Raw genomic sequence first — 15,353 nt, forward strand, 5'->3', positions numbered from 1 at the left:
ATCTTACTACTGCTTTGAAAAAACATTTATATGCTCTCAACTGTCTAAGTGTGTGTGCCTGTGTGTGGCCAGGAGTTGACGTATTCTAAGTGAATGAACCAAGAATTAAAATACTTTAACTTGTAAATACTATTCTTGATTATAGCTAATCCCCTGTATATTCTGTAAATATAAATGTTTGTTTTAGGATTAGAACTTGCAGTTGTCCCTTGTATTGTGCGATCACCTTGTATTGCTAAAAAGAATGTTGTGTCCAGTTTTGAAACTATTTGTCTCCTAATTTTGAGCTGTGTGATTGACTCCCCCCAAAACAAATTTTATTGTCGTAGACCCGGAGAGGTGTGGGTTACCTATTTCATATAACAGAAAGTGCCAACCTTAGTGAGGACTGCTAGTTTGATTAGCGAAGGTGTGCATTTCCACTTAGCCAACACAATGACACAGTGAGCTAGGCTGATTAATGACATTTAATTCTTGGGTTGTTGCGTGCTGGCATTTAGGGGACACAATGAAGGAATATACAGTGGTACCTCGGTTCTCGAACTTAATCCGTTCCGGACTCCGGATCGAATACTAAAAGGTTCGAGTTCTGATCGAATTTTTCCCATAAGAAATAATGGAAAACCAATTAATTGGTTCCCAGCCCCCCAAAATTACACCTAAATATATATATATATTTTTTTAGCATTTAAACACAAAATGAACAGGATAAAACAAGAAGAGCATTTTTTTCTTAATGGCTTCCAAAACGATAAAGATCTTATCCCAACATTACCCCTGTCCTCCCCGATCGTCCGCTCCTTCCATGTGCCACGCCCCCTCATTAACCTCGTGTAGGATCCCCATGTGATCAGCTGTTTCTGGTTGTTGTCATTAGTCCTCTGTATTAAGTCCGCGTTTCAGTTTGTTTCCCCAGTCCGGTCATTGGGTGCATTGGACTTGCTTACAGCGCTGGCTTAAAGCAACGCATTCTGACCCTGACGCAATGCATTACAGTTAGATGCATTGCAACCTCTCACCCGACTGCACAAACTGGAACCACCTCCGTGAAGACACACCTTTGCCCTTATTGGCTGAAGAGTTTAGTTACACGCATGATGTTTGTATCCCAGGCAGTTCCGATGCGTAATCTGCTATTTCTCCCGAATATCACATAAAGCAGTGAGAACTGGTTTTCAGTTAATTTACCTGGTAAAATAAAGTTTAAATAAATGACATAAATGCTCTAATAGTACATGTAAGTTAGTGGTTTATTTATTGTTAGTTACTGTAATGTTGCGCTGCTTTATTTGAATAATCGTCCAGTCTGTGAAGAAGGCATTCAAGTAAGAATTGCATTGTAGTCTGTACATGACAATAAAAACTTTGAATCCGGTCCATTGTTTATTTTTATTATTACTCTGTATTTGTTCATTTGTTCGTGAATAGCAAACTTTTAGGTTGTAACATTTGTACAACTATTACGTAACTTTTTGGTGAGCAATGGCTAACAAAATGATATAAAGTACATAAAATAGCATTATCACCAACAAGTGCTGCTACTACAGCAAATGCGAGGCTGACACTGAAGCGTTACCTTTTGTTTCCGCTCAGAGACATGCCGTGTGACTCATTTCCTGGCGCGTACAATTTATATTAAGTCAGCGTTCACGGTTCGACTTCTGATATTCAGATCGAGTTCTAGGTCAAATTGGTTTGTTTGACTTTCAAGAAATTCGAGTTCTAGTGAGTTCGAGAACCAAGGTACCACTGTACTCTGACAGCAAAGGAAAATGTAGATGTGAAATTTGTTGGGTGTTTCTGTTGTAATGCAATGTAAAACTGCATAACCTACTGTACTTATTAAAATAAAAGGAAAGTTCATTACTTTCATTATCACTACGTGATAAGTACATGTGTAAATCATAACTAAATGACCACAAAGCATTGTTTTTGTCCATTAAAATATTACACAGCCACCAAATTGGTGTGGAAGGATTGTTCAAAGTGGAATGTAGGTGGAATCAATAATAAATTAATAGGTGCAGTTTGGAAAAAAAACACATTTTTTTGGCTTTCACATTTCCAGGTGATCCATCCAATAATTCTAGAAAGTGTACAAGTTGGAGGTGAGGGAGGACTAAGGCTTAAAAATCGGGGGAATACAGCCCCCCTTTCTGCTTTAACTTAGTTTTTCTGTTTAGAGCTACACTCTGTCTGAATCATTCCTGTCCTCAAACCTCAATACTTGGAAGCCCTGTACGTGATCCTGTTTCCCCCCCCCCCCCCTTTCTAAAATATGCCTTGCTTCCTCTGAAATGCAGCCCCAGCAACTGGCCTCCTGTTTTAAATAGTAGGAAGGGTTTGGTCCCAAGCAAAAATACCCCCCCACAGATAAGATCAGGGTCTGTGGTATAGTTCAGGGTGTGGTCCAAGAGGTCCCCCCCCCACCCCCACCCCCCCGTTTGGTGATGTGTGATTGTTGAATCAGCCATGGCTCTGCTTCACTGCTGATGATTCCTATCCTCCGGGGGGAGACAGGGAGCCCCTGGGGCCCTGCAGCAGCCCTCACGACCAGCAGCAGGGCAGCCCCAAGCTCCATGACCATCATTGCAGAAAGGGGTGGCAGGGATGCGTGGAGTCATGTTTCTCTCTATCAGCATCTGTCTTTCTCTCTGTGTCCATGTCTTTGTATGTGTGTGTCTTTCTGTCTGTGTGTGTGAGTGTGTACCTGTCCATGTGTGTACCTGTGCAGGGAAAAATGGGAAAAATGTCCATTTGTGGTAGCTGCTTTTATCAATGCCTTTTGTGACAGTAGTTAGACAAGAAATTAACAGGTCAATTGTCCTGTGACTGCTTACACAGGGAGTCAACCTGCTGTAGTTATGCTTAGTGACCAATTTATTAGGCACATCTGCTTGTTAATACAAAGACCCACTCTTGTTGATGAATACAAAAAAAAGTACACAGACATGGTCAATAGGCCATTGGAAATGTGATTGTCTGTGTCTGATGTGGTTGTTCCAGGAGCTCAGAAACAGCTACCCTCCTGGGATTTTCATGTAGAGAATGATGCAGTCTGCGGATATTCTGTCACCAAGACACCTTGCTAATGAGGGAAGTCAGATGAGAACAGCCAGACTCATTAAAACTAGTTGGAAGAGTACAATGCAATAATAATAGCCCCATATATTAGAGGTGTGCAGAAAAGCTTATCTGAATAAACAGATGATCTACCAATGAAGTGGTTTTGGAGAAGAAGGCCTCCTACCTGGGATGGCTTTGGGGTAAATAAAGCTTCTGCTGAATGCATGCGGTAGTAATGTCATTGCAAAGGGTGAACTTGACCGTACTGATGATGTAAGATAACATTTTAACAAAGGATAAATGATTTTACATGGTTCAGATTTTTGAACAACTGTGTAGAGTGGTGAACAGTAGAGGAAAAGTACTCAGTTTTCATACTTAAGTAAAAGTACAGATACCATATCAAAATGCCACTCAAATAATAACCTTCCAGTGAAATACTAATGAAGTAGAAGTAGAGGTACTTGGGAGGTACTTGTGTTTAAAATAGGGCTGCCACAATTAGTCGGTGTAGTTGTCGACATCAATGCTGAAAATGGGTTGACATTGATATTTTAAATCCAAAGTCTTTATTTTAATAAAATTACCTTTATGCTTTTGGAATCGCTTCAATACTTTAAAACAAATGTTTTCCTTTAATATTGCTGCGTAATTAAATAATAATAATAATACAGTGGTACCTCAGTTCTCCAACTTAATCCGTTCAGAACTCCAGATCGAATCCTAAAAAGTTCTAGTTCTGATCGAATTTTCCCCATAAGAAATAATGGAAAACCAATTAATTGGTTCCCGGCTCCAAAAAATTACACCTAAACATGTTTTTTTTAGCATTTAAACACAAAATGAACTGGATAAAACAAGAAGAGCATATACTGTACTAAGCACATTTATCAAAACAGTAATTTGTAAAATAAGAAAATAAATGTATCCAAACAATGTGTCCTGCCCCGATCATCTGCTCCTTCCGTGTGCCACGCCCCCTCGTTAAACCCGGGTGGAATCCTCGTGTGATCAGCTGTTTCTGGTTCTTTTCATTAGTCCTCAGTATTTCATCCACGTTTCAGTTTGTTTTCCCCAGTCCAGTCATTGTATTGTCCGTCTGCGTTTTGCCTGCCTTGCCTGTAATTAAACCCTGTATTCCCCGATACCCTGACATCTGCGTCTTTGTCTCCGTTCCGTCCAAGCTCGGCAGAACAATATTATTATAATTAAATGTATTAATGGTTTATTATTAACATCAAAATAATAAGAAATCTTCATTTTTAAATGTATTTTATTATGTAATAATAATTACTGTTACTGTCTATCATTGTCTAAATGTATTTTTACTGTCTAAATATATGTATTCAGCTTCGACTTTTAAGAAATTCGAGTTCTAATGAGTTTGAGAACTGAGGTACCACTGTAATTGATACTTTATTGATCCCCGTGGGGAAATTGTCTTTATGCCTTCTTCAGCTTGCTCGTTGTAGAGTAAGCTGTCCGCGAAGGGCTGCAACCTGCAGCACCGCACAGGGAGCTGGGGGTTAAGGGCCTGGCTCAAGGACCCGCAGACGTGCTGAGGTTGAGTTTGAACCGGTGACCTGCTGATTACAGGTACACAGGCTAAGCCCACTGTGCCACATGCTGCCTCCCTTAATCAAAAATATGGTAGTAGTTCAAATTATCAAAACAAAAAGGTGGTTTTATATTTTCCAAAGTTTCAATGGCATACCACAGTGACAGTGCTATGCATGAGCACCTGAAGAGGAAAGGCACAGGCACTATTCTGGATGATGGACCACCAGAAAAGGCAAAAAGCTTTTTAAATATCTTTTGTCATTCTAACTGCTACATACACTCATTATTAAAGCTATAAAGTTGCCTGCATGCTACCTTAGAATTTCCATTGAATAAGGGTTTATGAAAATGTTTTGGCTAGAATCTCCGCTTATTCCAGTGGTTCCCGAACTTTCTCTGCAGGGCCCCCCTTTTCTAGATAGGAACATTATTGAGCCCTCCCCTCCCCCCCACAGGTTCAGATTCAAACTTTATTTGAAATACAACTCCCTTTTCTAATTGAGTGAAACAAATGCAATTACAAAATACAAATGGTGCAATTTCACCACCGTGGGAGAAAAAAAAACAATTACAATTAAAAAAAATAATAATAATCAATTACAAATAAAAGTCCAACATAAGATTGAAATTATGCAAATGCAGATTTAACATTCTGTTAATATTCATTACAGTACACAAATTAAAGTTTGTCGATTACCGCATTTTGTTTTTAATGATATCCGCAGGTTTCAGCCTATACTATAGCACAAAACAACACTAAATCACATACCCATTAATTGATAGTCTCCCTGCACTATATGTAGAAAAATTTAAACCTCGTTTCTCATGATATGGTTAGGTTTTTTGTCCGGCGCTGCAAAACGTCGTCACGCGTCACCATGTCACATAGTACAAAAACCTTGCAAGAGCAAGACAACTTAAGACAGATCGTACAGCACCTCTCAGCCGGCTGAATAAACTGGAACAGCCTCCGTGACGACGCAACTTTGCCCTTATTGGCTGAAGAACGTGACGTTTGTATGACGTTTGTGTCCCGGGAAGTTCTGATGCGTTATCTGCTATTCCTCCCGAATATCACGTAAAGCAGTGAGAACTGGTTTTCAGTTAATTTACCAGGTAAAATAAAGTTTAAATGAATTACATAAATGCTCTAATAGTACACGTAAGTTAGTGGTCTATTTATTGTTAGTTACTGTAATGTTGCGCTGCTTTATTTGTTTAATCGTCCAGTCTGTGAAGAGATTATTTTAGGGTGGCACATGCCCCTGAGGTTATCCCATTGCTGCGCCCCCCAGTTTGGGAACCACTGGCTTATTCTATGTTGATTGACGAAGCCTGGATGTGTATTCATGTGCGTTGGGCTTGTTGGGACTAGTGTTGTTATCATAAGCTAAAACAAACAAACGGACACTAAATAAAAGAGAATAATTCGTGAACTGAAATAAAAATGAAAACTATATTAACAAAAAAAAAAAAACCGCCACACCAGCCTCACTCTTCAGTCACATCAGCCACTTTAGTGCTTATTACTTCCATGATTTACCAAAATAGTAGCATGCTCACTAACTAAATTTGAAAAGCATAAGGATGTGCTGAATTTATACAGATTACCAACTTTTGCCTGTCACAGTATGCATCTCTATAATATTTTAGACAGACAATCTGCTTTTCGAATTTGGGGACATTACTTATGCCCACAAGTGCCGAAAAGCCATCCTCTGTTTTCTTAAGCACTGCAATGACATACAGTTTGTTGTCAAAATAAATGAGTCAAGCTGATTTTCTGGAGGAAAGTTAATTGTTTAGATTAATCAACCAATCATAAAGTAGTTGATAGATTAATCCATGAAAAAATAGTCATTAGTGGTAGCCCTAATTTAAACGTATCAAAAGTAAAACAAATAGTACATTCCAATCTGTTAATCTTACAAAAAGCAACCCATCCCTTTAAATCCACTCTAGACTTATTTGAATACAGCATTGTAAATTAAAATGCAGAACAGTAAGGAAAACTGAGTTGCAAGTGGATATTTTCTTTTTATTCATGAAGTAGACTGTTTGTAGGTCACTTGGCCACAGTTGGAAACCACTGCAGTGCCATTCATGACGTCAGGCTAGCATTAGACCGTTGTGCTATGGAGATCTGTGTATAGCCCAGATGTTTATGTCTAGTGGAAATCGTGCACGTCTGCGCATTGATCGCGCATGTGCAAGATAATTGATTAGGTGTTTCCAGTAGGTGGCAACACTTTCACAGATCAGTGGTTAACAACAAGAGTAGAGGAAGAATAATTGTTGTAGTAGTTATGGTGAACAGCTGTATCTAATTTTTCATACTGTTCAGACATTATAGTGAGGTATACAGCATCTTAAAAAACAGCACTATTCCAGCAGAATATACTGCTGTATCCCATTTTACAGTAGTACTGCCCAAGCCTGGACTCATAAGTTTAAAATTATTGATAAAAGTTTACCTGTTTCACTACACTACTTGTACTTGTTTTGTTGCAATACATCTGCCGTCTCCTGGTCTGGTGGAATATCACTGCTGTATGCAGCACTGACCATGCCCACTCGTGTCTGTAGCCAAATGTAATACAAACATAAGCTGCTGCGTACATGATCATCCACAGCATGAGTAAAAGTGAACTATGAATTGCTTTTTAGGCTACACACAAAGCAAGATAATGTAACTTTGTTCATCCTACTACCCTATTTTTCTGAAGCAGTTGAAAAGAAACACATTGGCATTATCTTTTTAACTCCTTGAATAATACGGGAAGGTATCGGTGTATGTACACCTTGGTTATAAAGGTGGTATGGCTTACTGTCTGTACTTTAGTGGCTTTAGTGAAGATGACACCGAACAAAAAGAGGTCAAACGTAAACACTGCGAAAAAAACAGTTTCACTTACCAAAGGTAATATCACCTATTTGTTTCAACACTAGCAATATTTAAAATAGAGTGGAAACCGCTTATAGTGATCACGGTTATAGTGATCGACTGCTTACATGGATCAAAAAGCTTGGGACAATCATTCCTGTAGAAATACTGTTTAAATAATTTACATATAGTAATCAAGTAATCCACTTACAGTGTTCATTTTGGGTCTTTTTATACATAACATTAAAAGTACAGTAATTACTTGCCTACTTTGCCTTGTGGTAACCTGTCTGCTTCTGGCAAGCTGTTTAAATAACCCAGCCTTACTAGCTGGTTAACGCAAAAGCTCACCTGGTGTTTTTGAGGCCTGTGTACCATGAGTTTAAATGATATCAGCTTGGAATATTGATGGCTGTAACTGTACTATGCTGGGAAATGAATTAATTTTCTCAACCAAATGCTGCCAGCTGTGTGTAATATTCTTTCTTTCTTTCTTTCTTTCTTTCTTTCTTTCTTTCTGTGGAGTTTCACTTTTCCACATACTCATCCTTTTCTTTCACTTTCCATTTTGTTTCTCTCCCCTAGCTTAGATCCACATCTTACATCCCTTTCAGTCTTGCAGAGGTCACATGTCCGTTAGCCTTCCACACAGCGGCACTCTACATCGCCCAAAGAAAATTGTCCGCAATATCAGAGGGCTTACAGCATAAAATCATAAATATTTGCTGCCTGTAGGGAGCCAATGGGCAGGGTGTGCCCTGACTTCAGTGCTCTTATCAGTGTATCCGGCATTGCTAACGGCTAATGGCTGACGCGCTGTGGGACAGACTGCAGCTGCTGCCCCTAGGCAGAGCTCAAAGAGACGCAACAGGGGGCTGCATATTTTCTGTTATCTGTTTTGATGGTGGCATAGGTTGCGTGCAAAGCCTGTTACAACCCTGGCATGATAATGTCAACAAATCAGTTCAGAGTGAGGCTGGGCTAACACTCAACAGCAATGCTAAGGGCTGTTTTGATAATCAGATTAATTTTTTGCTGTCTTTTTCTACACTATTTATAATGGGAGCTCGCTGCCACACGCTGGATGTGTCTGACATTGCTATCATGGGACAGTAGCCTTCACCTTGCCCCTCTACGTCACATGCTGGCCCAGACACTGTTGTTCTGTGTCTCCTTCACGACCTGTTGCCCCTCTTCTTAAATGTAATTTGTCACAAATGCCCGGGACGGTGTGTGGCTCTGCAGGTTAAGACACTGTGCTGATGAGGCAAGGTTGCAGTTTCGAATCCCATGCTTTGCGGAGTGGGTCTCTGAACAAAAGGGCCCTTTGACCCAATTACTGTCTATGTCTGTTTCCTCAGTTATATCTTGCGTTGGATTTAAGCACCTGATAAATAATTAAATGTAAAAGTTTTGTCTCACACTGGCTACATATTTCATTTAACCACAGATAAATCAATGAGTGGGTCATCCTCATCCTACCTCACTCCTTTATGGTTTTTTGAAATGTTTTTGTTTTAGCAGTCATGCTGCTCTTTTCAGGCTGTGGTGTCCATGTGTGTGGCTCTGTAATCTTACTACAAATATTAAACACTCCTAACGACCCTGGAACCTCTGTGGAGGATTGGCAGGATGGCCTTGTGTCTGCCGTGTGTTTGAAGCCTCATTTGGTTCATTTCAGTGTATGAGCTGCTGTCAGCGCTACCTTGAGGGATGGAGGTGGACGACCAGAAGATTGTGAACAAGGGGCTGGAGGATGAGATGGTGAGAATTATTCATGTCAGTTAGGATGGAATGGAAACTGTGGATGATGCATGGATTTTATAGTACATGGTTGTATATGCCACTAGTAACATTTTAAATTAGAAAAAAACTAATCATATCTTCTGATTTTCATAATACACACAGAAGTAATATTACTGTTGCATCATGTGTTTTGCACAAATTTGAGTGGTGGTTGTGAAATGTGAAATAATAATAACACAAATTCCTGCTGATGGTGTTGTCCCGAGCAGATTCCTGTAATGAGATCACTCGGAGCCCTCCCGTCTCTGTCCTAATAACATGGGGTCCACTGCGAGTGGTCCTGACCTTAACCCCCGTCCCTGACCGGTCCTCGCAGGAGGTGTCCGGCTACAGACTGAGCCGTTGGAAGCTACTCCTGGTGGCCCTGGGTGCGGTGGCGAGTGGCGGCTTCCTGCTGCTGCTGCTTTATTGGCTGCCCGAGTGGTGCGTGAAGAGCACATGCACACGGAGCAGCGTGCGCGATGCCCAGGTGCTGCTGCTGCGCTCCACCGTACGTACCGCACTGGCTGTGTGTCCTCATTGTGCACCTCACCATCATCCACCTCATCAGGCACCTCCTCATTGCACATCTCGCCATCACACACCTCATCAGGCGCCTCCACTTTGCTTACCTCACCATCACACACCTCATCAGGCGCTTCCACTTCGCTTACCTCGCCATCACCACTTCCTCAAGCACCTCCTCATCGTGCACCTCACCATCACACACCTCCTCAAGCACCTTGTCATCGTGCACCTCGCCATCACATACCTCATCAGGCACCAACTCATGGTGCACGGCGCCATCACATATCTTGTTAGGTGCCTCCTCATCTTGCACCTTGCCATCATTTGCCTCCTTATTGTTCACCTCGCCATCACACATGTCATCAGGCACCTCTTCATCGCGCATGTCGTCATCACACACCTTTTAAGGTACCTCATCAAGGACCACGCCATCACACGCTTTCTCAAGCACCTCCTTATCATGCAGGTCGGCATCACACAACTTTTCAGGTGCCTCGTTGTGTACCTTGCTATCACACACCTCCTCAGGTGCCTCCTGATTCAGCAGCATCAGCTTAAATTACCTTAAATGATCTTTGTTCAAAAGTGTGATTTTGAGTCAGTCAGAGTGTCAGCTTGTCCTTTCAAAATCTTTCCTTAAGTCACCCCAGAATTTGCAGCAACCATCAAATATCCCCATTCATTTGTTGACCATGTATACTATATTTGGCTAATAAATACCCCATCAAGTTATTTAACTAATTAATTAATTTAATTAAAAGAGCAGGTGTCTATTGACATTTACTCACTTATCACCACCAACTAATTTGGCAGGCCCTCTTGGTAAATATTAAGTTCTGTTTAGCTATACAGTTCATTTTCTACTCTCAAATATTGCAAAAACTTCAAATCCGTAGTTTCCCTGTTACTGTGAAGCAGACAACACTGAGCATCTTAACCATGCCTGTGTGTGCTTGTGCTAGTCAACATGTTGCTGTTCTGATGTCTGAAGTTTCTTTCCTGAGCTCCAGGAACTGGTTGCGCTCTGAGTCTTCCCTGATGAGGCAAAGTCATCGTGGAACTTGGATATTACAGTATAATTAAGTATAAATTAAAGAATAGTCTAATTTTACTTAATACAGTGGTACCTCAGTTCTCAAACTCATTAGAACTCGAATCAACCAGTTAGAAAAAAAATTACCTAGAACTCGATCTGAATCTCAGAAGTCAAACCGTGAACGCTGACCTAAGATAACTTGTACACGCGGGAAAATGAGTCACGCAGCATCTCTCTCAGCGGAAACAAAGGGTAACGCTTCAGTCTCAGCCTCACAGTTGCTGTGATAGCCGAATACATATATTTAGACAGTAAAAAAACATTTAGACAATGATAGACAGTAACAGTAATTATTATATAATAAAATATACTTAAAAATAAAGATTTGTTATTAATTATTTTAATATTAATAATAAACCATTAATACATTTAATTATAATAATATTGTCGTGCCCAGCGGGGACAGAACGGAGACAAAGGCGCAGACGTCAGTGTATCGGGAATACGGGTTTAATTACAGGTAAGGCAGGCAAAACGCAGATGGACAATACAATGACCGGACTGGGGAAACAAACTGAAATGTGGACTAAATGCAGAGGACTAATGACAACAACCAGAAACAGCTGATCACACAGGGATTCCACATGGGGTGAACGAGAGGGCGTGGCACACGGAAGGAGCAGACGATCGGGGCAGGACACATTGTTTAGATACATTTATTTTCTTATTTTAAAAATTACTTTTTGATAAATGTGCTTAGATGTGTTTAGTACAGTATATGCTCTTCTTTATCATGTTCATTTTGTGTTTAAATGCTAAAAAAACATATTTCAATGTAATTTTTTGGGGCCGGGAACCAATTAATTGGTTTTCCATTATTTCTTATGGGGAAAATTCGAATCAGAACGCAAACTTTTTAGGATTCGATCCGGAGTTCTGAACGGATTAAATTCGAGTTCTGAGGTACCACTGTAATTGTGATGTTCCCCAAAAGTGGATGTTGAGGAAGTTATGCCCAGCTTGCTTGTTTTCCACCATTTTTAGTGGAAAGCTGCCTGTGAGGTTTCTGTTTCATTTACCAAAACATGTCTCTGAGAAGCCAAGCTAATATTATATATTTAAAGTATGATTTTATTGCCCAGTTGCCTTTTCTCTTTATACCTTAATATGCCCTGTAACCTCTAGTTTGCATTCCATTGAATACCTGGTGCCTGTCCCTGTTTTTGCAGTACTGTAAACACACTAAATGCCATGGGGTTTGCCGTAAAAGTTCCCTTTGCACCATGCGTCACGGAAGGATCTGACTCCCTCCGGGGATCGCCTCTCTATTACAGGACGAGTTCAGACGGTGGTTCCTCGCCAGGGTACGTGTGATGCTGGCCGCAGGCAGGAACCCTTTTGACAACCTGGATTCCCAGACCACCTCAGCCATGGCTAATGGCCACACCCCCCTCCCCTCAGGCAGCCCCCCGGGAGAGCTCATTAGGAAGTTCCAGGCGGAGTACCAGCCTCTGGAGGTACGAGCAAAACACATGCAGACACTCACCGACACAGACACAAGTCCATTTCTTCAGGCTCAGCTGACTTATTCTGAAGGAATTACTTATTCCCTCGAAAGCATGCAGTAAGAAGTAGTTCCCAGTTTCACTCTTTTTCCAGAATCTTTTTCCAGTGCTAAATTACAATTGGTTATCTAGGGGAAGACTGAGGCACATGACATTTTCAGTGTGCTATGTGATTTTCCCTCCCTCTCCTTTCAGTAGCCACGTTTGCATGTGCACATTCAGCATGAAATCATTCCAACTGGTGGTTCGAGGTGCAAGTTTTATAAGCAAAATACCATGATTTGAGTTTACGTGTCCCAAGTGTAGAATCAAATCAGATCTTCTGTGCATGTACACTGGCTCGCATCCAGGATTTCCGCACAGTCCTTCTGCAAGGATTTAACTCCAGTGAATGATAGCCAGCCTTTCCAACTGTTTATATTTAATATTAGAAAGTGAGAACAATACAGATGTCAGTTTGATCAAGGTATCTATTCCTGTGACCCATAAAATGTTTAAAAGTGTCTGCAACAAGTTATCGTTCAGCTTCTATCAGATTTGGGTTGTTTATTCCGATAAAGCTTCATTCTGATTATTGATTACGGTGGCCCCGAGTGAGATCAGTGCCAAATATACGAGAGCGCAGATGCATAGCTAAACCGAGCAAAACAGACACTACGAGCGCGTATTGCGCCTTTGAAATGCAGATAAGAGCTTTCACTTCTCGCAGCCTCGCGCTCGATTCACCGTTTCTTGCGCGCTTTGCAATTTTCTGCTCGTTTTGTAATTAAAACTGAAAATTACGTCAGAGATTCAAGGCGTGATAACTGATTTCCGAGACTGTTGATTGAAAGCGCGCAAAAGGGTATGGCTGCAGAGCGTGCACTCAGCTATATGCACGCTCAGCGACAATGGGAAGTGCAACCAGGGAATCGTTTTCTAATTGCTACGTTAGTGCTAATAAAGTGTAAAAATGGTACGTTTTTGAATTACAGTCTTGCCAATTATGAACGATATGAAATATTCTTAATCTGGCCTTTGTTGGTTTATTAAAATACCAGATTAAGTAAATCAAGCTAAATGCTTGCCTGTTATTCTTGTAATTATTAGCATCCTGGCTGTGGTAGCGTAGCGAGAGCACTGATGTTCAGACCCTGCTACTTTATTTTTTCCGCTGTTATACCAAGGAAAAATTCATTGTGCAACCATCATAACTCGCTAACATACGCACGCAGTGCGCGTGTCCCCTTATTCTATATAACCACTGTTACATGCATACAGATATATATGACATACATACATGTATTACATACAGTGATCATCCACTATATCGCGGTTCACCTATTGCGTCCCTGCTATATCGCGGATTTTTCCCTGACAGATCACAGTTCTCTGCGATGTGTGTGTGTGTGTGTATATATATATATACAGTGGTACCTCGAAACTCGAACTTAATCCGTTCAGAATTCCAGATCGAATCCTAAAAAGTTCGAGTTCTGATCGAATTTTCCCCATAAGAAATAATGGAAAACCAATTATTTGGTTCCCAGCCCCAAAAAATTATACCTAAATATGTTTTTTTTAGCATTTAAACACAAAATGAACCAGATAAAACAAGAAGAGCATATACTGTACTAAACACATCTAAGCACATTTATCAAAACAGTAATTTTTAAAATAAGAAAATAAATGTATCCAAACAATGTGTCCTGCCCCGATCGTCCGCTCCTTCCGTGTGCCACGCCCCCTCGTTAACCCTGTGTGGAATCCTCATGTGATCAGCTGTTTCTGGTTCTTTTCATTAGTCCTCTGTATTTCGTTTGCATTTCAGTTTGTTTCCCCAGTCCGGTCATTGTATTGTCCGTCTGCATTTTTCCTGCCTTACCTGTAATTAAACTCCCCGATGCCCTGACGTCTGCGCCATTGTCTCCGTTCCGTTCCCGGCTGGCTTCTGATGAGCCACGCTAGTTCTCAGGTAAATACCAGGAGCAGGTGTGGCTCATCAGAAGCCAGGTAGGATAGAAAAAACTTACTGGATAGTAGCTCTCCAGGACCGGAGTTGGTGAAAAAATTCATTCTGCAGCCATACCCTTTTACGCGCTTTCATTCCACAGTCTCTGAAATCAGCTACCACGCCTTGAATCTCTGACGTAATTTCCTGTTTTATTTACAAAACGAGCAGAAAACTGCGAAGAGCGCAGGGTTTTCAGAAGCGAACAGAAAACTAAGGCTACGTTCACACTGCCAGCCACATCATTCAATTCCGATTTTTTTACTAAATAACAATACTAAATAACAAAAACCGAATACACGTTGAACACTGAAAATATCTAAACCATCAAACATCGCAACCATCGAACAACAACAATCAACGAACCACTGGGGAACTGAACAGAAGCAGGAACTAAAATACTAAGGGGTAACGAGACTAACACAGGACAGGTGAGGCTAATTAACAAAGACCAGGGAAACGGGGCACAGGTGAAACGAATAAACTCAAAGGAACTAAAAACAGGGAAACTAAGAACTAACCAAGGAATAAGGAACCAACACTGGGGAATTACAGACAGGTAAAGACAAGCAGGGCCACAAGGAACAAAACAAAAACCAACTACAAAATCAAACACAAGAACTAGAGAAACTCAAATGAAACACTAGGGAGCAAAATACAAAAACAGGAGGTGGGATTCAAACACAGGACAGAACGTACAAAGACAACCGGACGCTCAAGGTGTTGAGCCATGAGGCCAACAGAACAGGGGAAACTCAAAGACAAACATGAAGGACGGGATGACCAGCAATGCCTGCTGGCCAAACAGGGAAGGGACACAGAGTGACAACAGGGGCTGACCCTGACAACCTCTGTATTACAATTAAAATTAAAATTACTGTACGTATGGACCGTAGGCCTATGTATTTGAGCACCCCCGCAAATCCTTCAACGCCAGAT

At 41.0% G+C, this 15,353-nt stretch overlaps 1 protein-coding gene across 5 annotated transcripts in view; it reads left to right on the forward strand.

Moving 5' to 3' along the window:
* The window catches only part of atp13a3 (ATPase 13A3), a 57,126-nt gene that overhangs the window by 16,379 nt on the left and 25,394 nt on the right, over positions 1-15,353 (forward strand). For 4 of the 5 annotated variants that reach the window (XM_072699827.1, XM_072699831.1, XM_023819954.2 and 1 more), the window contains 3 exons: positions 9,192-9,274; positions 9,633-9,806; positions 12,194-12,376. In XM_072699827.1, the coding sequence (XP_072555928.1) occupies positions 9,224-9,274; positions 9,633-9,806; positions 12,194-12,376 (408 nt within the window). In that variant the 5' untranslated portion in view covers positions 9,192-9,223. The remainder of the gene's footprint in view (positions 1-9,191; positions 9,275-9,632; positions 9,807-12,193; positions 12,377-15,353) is intronic. The other variant, XM_072699830.1, reaches the window with a different exon arrangement.

Source organism: Paramormyrops kingsleyae, chromosome 15 (genome assembly GCF_048594095.1).
Source record: "Paramormyrops kingsleyae isolate MSU_618 chromosome 15, PKINGS_0.4, whole genome shotgun sequence".
Lineage (NCBI taxonomy): Eukaryota > Metazoa > Chordata > Actinopteri > Osteoglossiformes > Mormyridae > Paramormyrops > Paramormyrops kingsleyae.